The sequence below is a fragment of the Homalodisca vitripennis genome, chromosome 1, assembly GCF_021130785.1.
Source record: "Homalodisca vitripennis isolate AUS2020 chromosome 1, UT_GWSS_2.1, whole genome shotgun sequence".
In the NCBI taxonomy this organism is placed as follows: Eukaryota; Metazoa; Arthropoda; class Insecta; order Hemiptera; family Cicadellidae; genus Homalodisca; species Homalodisca vitripennis.
Genome location: NC_060207.1, coordinates 30,120,207 through 30,134,090, shown reverse-complemented (window position 1 = coordinate 30,134,090; position 13,884 = coordinate 30,120,207). Strand labels below are relative to the sequence as shown.

Below are 13,884 nucleotides of genomic sequence, written 5' to 3'. Positions count from 1 at the left end.
TACTAGATTGAAGTAAAGCATTTGATATTGTACTTCACAGGGAAATTATTGAAAAGTTAGGTTATTATGGAGTAGAGGACAAGGAACTATCTCTATTCATCTACTATCTGTCCTTCAAATCCTAGTTTGTTAAAACTGGTGATTAGAGGTTCAATCTTAGGCAGGTGATGAGCGGGGTCCCCCAGGGTTCTGTCCTGGGCCCCTTCTTGTTCACAATCTTTATCATGACCTTACAAATTTTGTGCAAAACTAACAGCTTACATGTTATTGAAGATAAAACTGAACTAATTGCTTTTGGCCTATGTACCAACTATGTACTCTAGTCGGTCAAGTTGCTTGGAATCTATCTGGACTCAACCTATTATATTGTACTCTTTTATGGGGAAATTCTAGTGGTGCTAAAGAAGTTTTCGTATGTCAAAAAAGGCTATACGCACTATCTTTAGTATAAATATCAGAGACTCATGTAAGCCATTTTATGTTGAATATGGTAGACTTACTCTACCTTGTATTTTTATCTTGCAATACCTATTTTGTATTAAAGAAAACCTAGATTTATTCAGTGTAAGAGGCATTACTCATGATTACCGCACTAGATATTATAACCAAATTGTTCTAAGATATGTTAGAACCTACTTTAAGTGTTAGAAGTACTACTCTGAAAAACTTTAAAAATGTTATGCTAAACTGGTTAAAAGAAAAAAAAACATTTTATTCAGTTGATGAAATGTTATCTTCCAATTTTATATTAGAATAGTGGCATGTAATCTTCAGCTCTAGACACTAATGACTTTGTCAATACATTGTAATGTGGGACAGTAAAAATATTATTGATGGCACATCTCTTCCCCATTTTCCAAGGGATGGACCCTTCTCACTGCTGGTTTTGTGTTCGTTAATCCATCCTTTACATGGTGAGCCCCACCGATAATTATAAGAAGTTGACACCAATGTTGGAGTTAGTGAGGATCAAACTAGGAAACATCATTTTAATATATCCTTTCTGGAAGAGAAGTTTCCAACTGCTTCAAGAATTATAATTCTTAATTAATTATACAATTTCATGCTTGATTTGTGTCATTTCTAATCCCAGATACCCCTACACCAATATCCTAGATACCCCTACACCAATATCCCGAGCTTGACAAAAATACAAAACCATATCATCCTCATATTCCATGTTAACCACTACCTCCTAATCTAATGAACAACTGGGTGAATAAAATAATATTTTAACACAATAAATTCTTTAATAAAATAGAATCACAATTTTTGTTCAAACAACTAAGTGAAGTTATTGGTGATCCTGTCTTACAAAATCAAATAAACTCACAAATACATATAATAAAACACTCTGAAAATAAAACTGAATTAAAACAAGATGGCTGCCTAACAAGTCTCTACAGAAGTTTGTTCAAGTTTTTAGTATAAATACAAATAATTTTGGTAAGATTAGAACGTTATAAATTACATATACAAATAAATATTAACATTCTAAATTAAGTAATAAAAATACAATATTATAACTTTTGAATTTAACTGAGAAGTTCTTGGTTACACATTTTAAATATACAATGAAATAAATATACTTTGATGTACACTTTAAAAATAATAAAGAACTGGCTTCAGTGAAACGACAGTCTTGTTTTAAAACGCTAAAATTAAGATGGCTGCCAGTGCAGCTGACTGAACTGTTTCACATTGATCTTTTTTACTTTATAAAACAACATACATGTGTGCATATGTCTTCTATACATCAAACTCTTTGTAGAAAGGTACTTTTTACTTTAAAAAAGTATTATTCAAAATATTCTTATTACAATTTGTTTCCTACGTGTTTACTGTGTACATTCCAAACCTATTTGTTTACACAATCATTATGTAAATTAAATAAAAAAAAGGAAGACGTTAGATTTTTCTCATTTTTATATCAGATTAGTCATAGTGTATTAAAATGATATGAATATTTTACATCATTATTGATGTAAAATTTCATATCTAATTGTTAGTCATTTGATGAATTTAATGACAGTAAGCTACACCTAGTATATTCGACAATTTTTACCAGTTTAAAAAATGTTACAGTAATTTAGTATAACACTGTACATTGCAACGGTTTGGTAAATTTAGCAAAATACGTCTTTTAGTCATATCAGTATTTTACTTTACAATCTAAGTAGTAGAAAGTGGTAAGAGGAATGAAGAATGTGGACGTTAAGGTTTATGTGTAATGCATGATAAATTGAAGGTACATTGTGTTTTTCTTGTATCAATTTAATATGCTACAACTAATCTAATAAACAGCAGAACTGAAAGTTTGTGTAAATAAAATGTTAAAAGTAGTTTGACTTTGAGAATGACATAAAAACAAACGCTGAGAACTTGATAAATACGTTTTCATTAAATCCCTTATCCATGTTATTGAGATTTGGATCTTGGCCATAATTTTAACTTGAACAAGCTTCTCTCTGGCACTGGTAGGCCACTCTCAGCCAGTTGATTCATCACAGATTTCACATTAGTTCATAGTAATACCTATAATTTTAGGAGGACTTTTGGCTCTATTGGCAATGTATATAAATACTTCTTTACACAAAAAGATAAAAAGATGGTTATAAAATACAAGTAATAGTATGTCTAAGACACTCCCTTCACATATTTTATTATAAATGCATTTATAAACTAAAGTATAATACTTCTACACAATACTGAAACAATGAGTACAGACATTTCAGTAGAACCAGAGCCCACTAAATGTTTAGCCATGGATAAATAATATGAACATTGAAACAGTCAGTGAATTTGGATGTTGTATATTAAACCTCAATAGAGTATACAACAAATATTTTATCACATATTAGTAGTGTTGGTAAGTGTATTGCACTTAATTAAAGCACCTCATTACTATTACTAGTCCCAAATTAATCATGAAAGCACATAATTACAACCAAAGGTCTGTGGTTTGGTAAATTTATATTCAATATAGTTTGTTACAGAGTTTTATTAACAAAGTAACAAATTTAATTTAATTAATTAGAATTCAATCAACTGTTCACTGGGTGGAATCTAACCCTCATTTTCTTCCTTGATAGTCTCATCAACTTTACTCTTGTATGAAAAATCTATATTCTCTTCTAAATTAAGATTTAAACAAAATACACTATTACTGAACAATTATATTTTGTCTTAAATAAATGTTAGATCAAATTTAATTTTAAAAGTCAGTAATTAAAATGCAACAATTATACTGAACTTGTACTGCAGTATGGTATAACCAAACAGAGCCACGCTACATTGTAAAATACAGTAACTTCCATAGTTTAAGGAAATCGTAAGTTGGGTCTTGAAATGGGCTTAAGACGAAAGTATTTGGTACATGGCACAATAGAGGAAGGGAAAGCCATTGCTGCTTCATCCAACCAAAACGAAATGTCTACGGTCTAGGTTAAATGTGCTTGCTCTCGAGCCTTCTGAAAGAGAATTGAAACGTCTAATTTTGAGCATTTCTCCCATCTCTATTGAAAATCCATTATATTGTCTAGAAAAATTATCAATTTTTTCCCAATATTTTTCATCCAAGCACGCATAGCCTGTCAAGAGAGCTAGTGACTAAATTAGACTTAGTCTGTATTGGTTAGAGCATTTTAAATTCCTAGTACTAAACCATTTTTTAAATAAGTTGCATAGGTTTTGAATTATGTTAATAAAAGATAAAAACATCAATTTATTCTGTGAAAATTGCTGGTACGTGTAGCATTGCTGATCAAACAACATCATAAAATATTTTCTGAACTCTGAGACACCAATGTCATCTGTCTACCAAAACCAAAATCTAAGTAAACTTCACATAGAAACTTTTTTTGTAAATGTTTACTAACAAGAGATTTTATATTAAATATATAATGATTGTATTGTATTGAATAACCAACAAAGCAATTCTTTGTACACCACAGAGCTTTGGTCTTAATCTATGATTTAACCATTTACCACTGACATCTGTTTTATACAGACAGTATGTATATTGGACTTTAAGCTTTTGTTACATATATTTTGTATTATTTTTATTCTTCTTAAAAAACCCATTATTAAAAATATATAAATAATAACAAAATTAAAAAAAATAGAGAATAAAAATTTAAAATAACAGCTTATATGGGGTTTCACTAAATATCTTGCCATTATTTTGTACACCATAACAGTGTAAAAATATGGTTAACAGAAATATAATGCAATTATTACATCTTTTTCTATAAGAACATTGAACGACAATCATTGAGGTGATTCGTCTTCAATGGGGTAACATATTACTTACTATGTTAAGTACTAAACCTAATAAAACTTAAAACGCAATGAGAATAATCAATCACCATTACGCCCATCATGATGAACTATCTCTCTCTCTTTCTCTATTAACATAAAATTGCAAACACTTATGAGATTATCACATTTATAATAAATAAATATTATCAACAATGGTTAACCATACCCACTAAATACTTCAAGGTTCATTAGTATATAATTAATCATTACATATTTCATTTAGTTGGAAATAACTGCTATTTTTAACCAAGGAGAAAAAAAAGTTTGCTTTTTACTAAGCAAATGCAGTCCAGTGATTGTAAAAATAAACCAATATGTAAATTAGTTTTCAAATAGTGCTGGATGGGTAATTCAGTAGTCTAAGAAATATAAAGTTCTTGAACTAAACTCAGCTCTTTTAACCAATCTGACATAATGAAACAGTTGTGAATTTATCAAGTCTTAGAACTTGGACGCATTTTTGGGTACCTGATCGACCATGGGATGGTCCTATACAGGCACTGGGTCCTTGATGTAACCCTTGATAATTTTATAGATCAGGATGTTTAAATTAGTCTGAGTGTTTATATAGTTTTGGAGATTTGGGCCTATCTCATAAATGAAAAATTTCACCTAGAATTAAAAAAAAGTCCTCATTCTCAATATATTCTAAAAACTATCACTAGCCATAACATAGATTTTACTGAAATAATTACAGTGCAGTGTAAAACTATTCAAAGCAATTGTTATGCTTAAATTAACATCAGAGAAGTCATTTTGGATCCGGAATACTAACCACCTTATCAACTAATAATGCTGACAACAGCCTTTCATTTATGTACAACTTTGTACATAACAATTTTGGGTTTACAAGCAAGAGTAAATGCACCCTCCTTTTAATTTTTGTTCTATATCTTTACAGACATCTCAAGTTTTAAGCACATTGTATGAAGAAATAATTAAATGTTTAAGTTGAATATATATTTTTACAGACAGTATTTGATTGATGGTTTTAATGATCTATACTCAGTTTCTGGTTACAAGAGATTCTCCAAATACTCACCCTCCCCCCCCCACCTACATTCATATTAGAAACCAAGTTTACAAAGTGAGAGAGATAGTTATAGTTAACTGGTGACAATGTAGTAGTTGATAAAAGAGTTTGACCAACAACATTATACATTATTTATAGTGATATCAACAAAACAGTTTATAGTGGGAAGATAGATCAGTCACGGTTCGGAGGTACGCGTGGATATTTTATTAGATACCTAGCCTCCTCATCCTTGGTGTGTTTTAACTGGTGGAAGTCCAACAAACTCTTGGTGAAGAAACTGGCCGAACAGTTGCATCTGTACGGGGCTGTTCTGTGAAACATTATGGTATGAATTGCTCGAAGCTTGCTGTTTTTGAAATAGACTTGGCAGACTGTACACTGATCTTTTTTATTCCCTCTTTCTTCTCCTTTAGCAGCTTTTTTCACCTACACAAAGATAAAAGCCATCTGTATTGGAAAGACCATGAGATTTGTCTTATAAAACAATATTTTGTTAATACCTACTTATAATAAAGTAAAATTTGTTAATAGTTTTACTTTGTTTGTATTCATTTCCTGTATATGATATGAAGTTGAGAGTTAGGTAGAGCTTGAGTTAACTCTGCCTCTTTAACACTTTGACACATTAGTTTTAACATGAGAGTTTTCATGGTTAGGTATTAAAACGGTGTAAATGATTTATAACTCATAAACCTATTATTTTGGTCATATAACTAAAAAATAATACAAATCCAGTGGGTTTTTTTATTAATGTATATTAAAGACAACAAAAATGCAAAATGGGTGTTTTGGGTTTAGTAGCTTATACAAGGATACACTGATCCTGTCAACTTCCACCCAAGCCGACCACAGTTTATTTAAGGTGGGCCATTCTGACAGCTTTAACAAAGATGCCTGAGCTTCATATAAGAGTACTCTAGACCACAAAAATCTCTAACATCAGCCATGGGAATTGAGCCTCCACCTCCAAGGCCAACTCCCACGTCAGAGACTAGTGAGCTTCATATAAGAGTACTCTAGACCACAAAAATCTCTAACATCAGCCATGGGAATTGAGCCTCCACCTCCAAGGCCAACTCCCACGTCAGAGACTAGTAGCTTAGACTAAGCAACCATCCCGACTTGATGAGCTATGCAAATAGCTCACTTACATTTTTGCTATACCACAAATGAATATGTCCAAGTTTGTGTAACCTACGAGGGTCTTCCAGAAAGTAAAGAACGTTTTGTTATAAGTCAATAAAAACAAAAGATAAGAGCATGAAAATTTATTTATAAATACTTATAAACTTACTCTATTTTTCTACAAAATCGCCGGAACTGTCAAGGCACTTGTTGTAGCGTGGCACCAGTTTTTCTATACCGACGTTATACTGTTCTGCCGCCAAGGAATGAAGCCACGTTTTTACTCCTTCTTTGAGGTCTTCGTCACCCAAAAAGTTTTTTCCGCCTAAAAAACACTTTCAACTTTGGAAACAAGTGATAGTCACTCGGAGCCAGATCTGGACTATACGGAGGGTGTCCGAAGATTTGCCATTTGAAAGAATTGAGTTCTGCTTTGGTTCGTGCACTGCAATGAGGCCGAGCATTGTCGTGGATCAGCACCACTTTCGACGACAGCATTCCGCGTCGTTTGTTCTGAATAGTGCGGCGAAGCCGATGCAAGGTCTCGATGTAGGCCTCTGAGTTGATTGTTTCGCCTCTCGGCATGAACTCCACATGGATTAGGCCTTTTCGGTCCCAAAAAACTGTTGCCATCAATTTCCTGGTGTTCAAATTTGGTTTTTCTTTCCTGTTTTTTGTTGGTGAATTCGAGTGATGCCATTCCATTGACTGGAGCTTTGTTTCCGGGGTTCGATAGGAAACCCAAGTTTCGTCACCCGTTACGATGCGGTCAAGAAACGCATCACCTTCTTCGTCATACTGAATCAAAAAACTCAAGAGCTGCTCCCATCCGTTTAGTCTTGTGGACATCAGTAAGAATCTTAGGCACCCAACGAGCACACATTTTCTGATAACCAAGACGTTCAGTCACTATTTCGTGCAAAAGCGACCTTGAAATTTGTGGAAAAAATTCCACTAGACCACTCAAAGTGAAACGACGGTTTTGTTGAATTTTTCCATCAACTTTCGCTGCCAACTCGTCAGTAACGAGTGACGGCCTTCCACTTCGTTCCTCGTCGTGCACATTAGTTCGACCTTCCTTAAATTGAATGCACCATTTTCTCACTGATGACTCGTTCATCGCATTGTCACCGTAAACTGCCTTAATTTGCCTATAAATTTCAATAGGTCGAACATTCTGTGCATTCAGAAACCGTACCACACTACGCAGTTCACACTTGGCGGGATTTTCAATTAACGCCGCCATTTTAAACTTTCACAGGAGACGCAAACGTGACCTCACGGTACCGCTACTCAGCTCACACTGAGGCAGAAGGTGTGGCTAACGAACAAGCTATCTACCGCGGTGGTGGGGGAACTGCGCCGCCCGTGATGCGCAATCGTTCTTTACTTTCTGGAAGACCCTCGTATTTAGAGTGGAAAGTAGTCTAAATTCGTCAAAGGGTTAATAGAGGCACTATTTTCTCCCTTATTTTAGGCAGGAAACTCTATATATTTTTATTTTTATGGTATAAAACACATATTCCCACATGGCTTTATAGATTTTCTGAAATGTATATTTTTAAACATTAAAATATCAATTTATTAGATATGTGTTGTATTTTGTCAGACAACCAGCAATGAAAAACCTAACTGAAAAAAACTTGTATGTGTTGTATCTTAAATATGAAACAACTAGCCATATTTAATTATTAAAAAAAAAGAGTAACATGATTCAAGATTTGGCATTCTTCTTACAGGAACTCAAAATGGCTGTTATTTCAGCTGGCACTTGTGTTCTTTCTCACAAGATTAACACATTATTATTTATTTGTACTAATAACACATCCTTCAATTAAAAAAATTAATTTGAAAAATAATAAAATCTTCATCGTTAGCAATTTTGAAAATACACTTGTATACATTTTTTTACCAAAACGTGTTTGAATATAAAGTATTAATTCAGTCATATTTGTTGTTTCATAAACTGAATCAGTGTTTATTTTTTAAATTTGCTTGAAAGTAATATGTTTTAGCAATATAATTTATATTATAATTATTATATGTTTAGATAAAATTGTGTAGTACTTGCAGGCTAATATTGAAAAGGCATATAGTTAAAGTTGAAATACAACATATTATTAATATATTTCAATCTAATTTTATGATTTAAGCATTTTTAATATACTGCAAAATCAATGTAATAAAATAAACAAAAATACTTACCAAAGCATTATACTGATGTTCATTCGTCATGTGTTGAAATAATAAATCTTCTGTGTCTACTTCAATATCACAAATAAGGCATTGTATTTTGTCAGGGCATTTATTTCTATTTAGTAGATGACTGAGTCTCAAGTGTTTTATGAGGCTGAAAATGGAAAAAATTAATGCTACAAATTTATATTTTTGGAGTATACACATACCTCCTATGAAATAGGAAATTACAGGCCAGTTGCTATTGTGCCGGTTTTGTCTAAGGTCATGGAATTAGTCATACAGTATGTAAACAGTTATTACAGTTTTTGGAAATGGAACATCTGCTTTGTAGAGAACAATTTGGATTCCGAAAAGGGTTATCAACAGCTCAAGCTGTTATTTCTTTGGTTGATATGATTATAGACTGTTATGAAAAGAAAGACTTTGCTGCTATAACTTTCTGTGACCTTAGCAAAGCTTTTGACAGAGTGTCTCATAACATTGTGATTAAAAAACTAGAACATTATAATATTAAGGGGATAGCTTTAGATGTACTTAGCTCTTACTTAAAGAATAGATCTCAATATGTAGTAGTAGAAAAAGATATATCTCTGTGTAAACCAATAACCTGTGGAGTCCCTGTTGCTGTTTTTAATTGCAGTGAATGATTTGAGTGTAAATGTACCTGCAAATATTGTTTTATATGCTGATGATACCACTATAGTAACTACAAATAAAGATTATAACAAACTCTTAGAAGACTACAAATTGAATATTAATCTTGTAGAGAACTGGCTCACTGCCAACAACTTGATTCTAAATAATGATAAGACAACTACTGTAATATTTAGCCTCAGAGAAGATCCTAATGAGACACAAAAAGATATATTTCCAAAATTTTTAGGTTTGACTTTTGATCCTAATTTAAATTGGTATCAGCAAATTGTAGGGGTTAAAAGTAAACTAAGTAAAAGTGTTTTTGCAATTAAACGTTTATGTGGTGAACTTGAGGAGACAGCTCTTATACAATCTTATTTCGGACTTTTTCACTGTCACTTAAATTATGGTTTGATTGTTTGGGGCTCTTCTCCTTACGCAAATGAAGTATTCATCATCCAAAAAAAAGTTGTCAGAATATTGGCAGGAGTCAATAAATATCATAGTTGCAGAGAACTTTTTAAACGTTTTAGAATTTTGACATTATTTTCTTTATATATACAACAATGCCTACTTTACCTCTGAGCTAATTTAGAAAAAGTAAACCTAAGGAAAAATGTTCACAATTATGAAACAAGAAGTCGTAACAATATCAACTTACCTCAAACTAGACTAGCTAAAACCGACAAAAGCCCAATGATGATGGCTATTAGACTATACAATAAGTTACCATTAGATATAAGGATGCTAAGTGATATGGAATTTAAAGCTAAACTAAATTATTTTCAATGTAAAAGATCATTCTATTCAGTGGAAGAGTACATCTCAACAGTGTGGACAAAACAAGACTTTTAGAATATTCATTGTATTACAAAAGTTGTAACATTGTATTGACGTGCCAATGTATTTGTGTGGAATATTTTCTGGCAGAATAAAATTCTTATTCTTATTCTTACCTATATTTTGTCTGGTATGATGTACTCGAGAGTATAAATATGTATATGTTCAAAAAAATTATATATATACATTATTTATAGCGATACCAACAAAACAGTTTATAGTGTGAAGATAGATCAGTCACGGTTCGGGGGTTCACGTGGATATTTTATTAGATACCTATATATTCATAGGTGTGCATATATTTTTGGGTACACACGCACGCACACACACACGTATATGTATATACATTTGAGTACGCAATAGTTTTAAAGTTTTTATTTATAATGAAAATATCATCCCAATAATTAGAGTTATTAAAAAAAAGATATTCCAGATATAGTAAATCAAAGAAACAGTTATAAAAATCGACTTATTTTTCATTGTTTCAGTGTTTATGAATCTACAAATTTTGTTAACACATTATCAAAAATTCTCATATTTACTTTTTTTCTGAATAACCAATAAAATAATGTAAAACCCTGTTTGTATGTGTATTAATCTTATCTTTAAAATGAGATGTCTCCAATAATTCTATGACTAAAATGAAAGTGATTGAATCATACAGAATAACGGTTGATGTCTCATTTTTAAAATATGAGAGCCAGTTGTACTGTATGTGGCCATATTAATTATAGCCTCAAAAAAACGATGTTAAACCTCAAACACTTTTAAGACTTTATTTTTAGTTTCTGACACAGTCAGAAGAAGTAGGTAGATTTTGAGGCAAGTAATTTTATGGCTGCCATCTTGGAATGATGATAGCAACTTCTGGTTGGAGTGCCGCTAATATGCCTGGGGGCTGCCCCCCAACATTTTTTGATCCGTCAAAAAGTAGGTCTCATTAACCTACAAGATCCCAATTTTTTCCATTGGTCAAATCGCCTAGGGGTGACCACTGACTTTTGGATAACCCTGTACGATCAGTTTTTATAAAAACCTTTAACTTGTTTGGGCTTTTTTGGGTTAATTATTGTTTCCATAAGTGACATTAGTATATAGCATATATATTTATCTGCTTATATAATACAGGGCTTTATTTGAGGTAGAATGGCATTTTGGAACCTTCAGACCACCTTGCGAATCGTTTTGCTGTATTCAATAACCTCCAGTAGGTTACAGTTCCACCATCTCATTATCTAGAAATTGACTGCTGTCTACATATGTATATAGTAAAAAAAATTTATTTTGTATAAAGGTAGTTGGAATTTTGTATTTATAAAATAAACCACATGAATATTTCAGCTGTAACAAAATCTACCTACTTATTCTGACTACCAGAAAGGACTATTTAATTATTGTATGTCTAAAAGTATTGTACTGTATATCTATTATTACACAATACATATACTGTATATCTAACATCTACATAATCAATAATAATTTTATATATGGGAATAAAGTATAATTAGCGCAGAGCAAATAAATATTATAAATTTTCCTCGAAGATTAAAAATGAAGAGAATGGAACTACCATTTAGAGAAGTTATTAACACGTTGAGTGCTGCATGCCAAATCGTAAAACAGTGGTACGGGCCTAACATTATTTTTACATAAAATTCTTATATTAACATACATGGACCTCAGAAATGTTGATAGAAGTCAGCTGAGAAGATTCTATGGTGCTGATAATGACGTCACATTCGGCGTCGGGTAAACCCGTCACCAGGCCCAAAGATGACACACATAATTTTAATAGTTCTAAGTTAAACAAAATGAAGTACACAGATTTTCTTATTGAAGTTAATTTCTTTAACACTTTTAAAAGTTATTTTTCAGGTTCTGGGAACAAAATTAGTCAATTACAAAAACGTCGGGTATACCTGTCATCAAGCCACTGAACTTAGTTTATAAGCCAAACACAAAAAATAAGACGAAGAACAAACATTTTTAAGTTAGCACTGTAGGATATTTATTGTTAAAGTTTATTTACACCACACATGTGTTGTTTAGAGCTATTTACATCCCCACCTACCCCCATAAAAAGGTCCAAATTTTATTCTTTGTGGTACTTGTCAAAGCACCGCACTACACACAATGCTGGCTCTTCAGGACACTGCGAACAGAAATACATGCTTTCTTTTCTTTTCCCTTCTCTGCTGCACACTCTGCACCTTCTTCCTCTGGATTTTCCACCAGGAGTTTGAGAAATTTTCGAAATGGCATGTTCAGTCAGTCGCTGTCTTTTTGCTGGGACATTAGGTATGTCGTCTTTTGGTGGAAGAAGTTGCTCAATGATACTCAACCTAAAGTCGTATAAGGGAATTTTCACTTCAGGATTTGCAAAGCAATAAAGGCGATAGGCATTGGTGACAAACATCTGCAATACGTGGACAAAAACCTTTTTATACCAGCGCAGGGACTTGTGATCACACGGGTAGTAAGATAAAAGTTGGTCATTGCGATCAACACCCTTCATTTTGGCATTATAGTGTATCATCGGAATGGGTTTTTTTCATTTGTCCACGACTGTTACTTGCCTCACCCGTGTCGTTTTCAAACTCTGTTGATATATAATTGACAACTCTTTTATCTTTCCACTTGCCTACCATAACCCCCTTTGCATAATGTTCTGCTTTTTCTCCCTTCTTGAGTGTAATAGTTTTCAAGTTAATTAGTCTTCCAGTAATCTTTAATTCTGTTCAGTCTGACAGTACCCATGTGCAACAATATTCCAATAAAAGTTTTAAATTCATTTACTGTCAGGTCTTTCCAATCATTTATGCGTGACTGAGGTTCCAAGTTGAGGCCAAAAAATAGTTCCCTGGCATAGAAGTTGGTAAATTGTATTATATTTTCAATTAGTAAAATGTCAAACAAAACCAAAAGCGAATCAACTGGCCTATTATGTGTTGGTTTTGGCCAAAGAAGTTTGTTTTCCCCTGTAAAAGGGATATTACGAAGACCAGATATAGTAGGTCGGTGTCGTATTCTTCCGCGCTGTCTTCGCTGCTTGAAAGTTCATTTTCACTGTCTTCTGAATTGTTACCAGAAGTTTCCGCCATATTCATGAACAAAGTACACAAAATAATAAACAAACTTATCACTAAACACAGCACAATACAATGTAAACAATAAAGTATAGGTAATACACTGATATCAGAATGGAGGCCTAGACTGGCGCGCACAAAGAACAAAGGAGTAATATCTGAGGGCCTGACAGTGAAAACAACCTCCTCATTCAAGAGCCGAGGTCAGACTGAGCCAGTAACTGTGGAGGGGACAAGCGTCGAGTAAACCCGCCGCCAGGCTGCGGCGGTAGACAAGCGTGACGGGTATACCCGACGCGCCGCACCGAATGTGTTAAACTGCCAATTCTATTTAATAATTCTCCTTGGCAAATCTAAAATAGATTAAAAAAGAATTGGAGATGTATATTGATCAAATGCCATTCCTGAATAAATTTTATTACACTCTGATAAGACTATCAGAAAAAGTGATAAATAATTTGCTACAAAATATTTTGAAACATTCAAGCACTTATTTAAAAATATTAAGTTCACAATAAAAAACAACATTTTGACTTCACGTGCTACGAATCAGGGCTTGCATATAGCTACCCAACATATTATCTATCAGATTTGCATTGGTAGAGATTTTCTTATGGTCTTCTTATCTCCTTCTCACATGCA

General features: G+C 32.8%; 1 protein-coding gene across 3 annotated transcripts in view; it reads right to left on the bottom strand.

The window, feature by feature from the left end:
• Window positions 1–2,636: 2,636 nt before the first annotated feature.
• LOC124359103 (zinc finger protein 250-like) overlaps window positions 2,637–13,884 on the bottom strand; it is a 56,460-nt gene continuing 45,212 nt past the window's right edge. For all 3 annotated transcript variants that reach the window (XM_046811553.1, XM_046811562.1, XM_046811569.1), the window contains 2 exons: window positions 8,687–8,831; window positions 2,637–5,782 (listed from right to left, as the gene is read on the bottom strand). In XM_046811553.1, coding sequence (XP_046667509.1) covers window positions 5,528–5,782; window positions 8,687–8,831 — 400 coding nt within the window. In that variant the 3' untranslated portion in view covers window positions 2,637–5,527. The remainder of the gene's footprint in view (window positions 5,783–8,686; window positions 8,832–13,884) is intronic.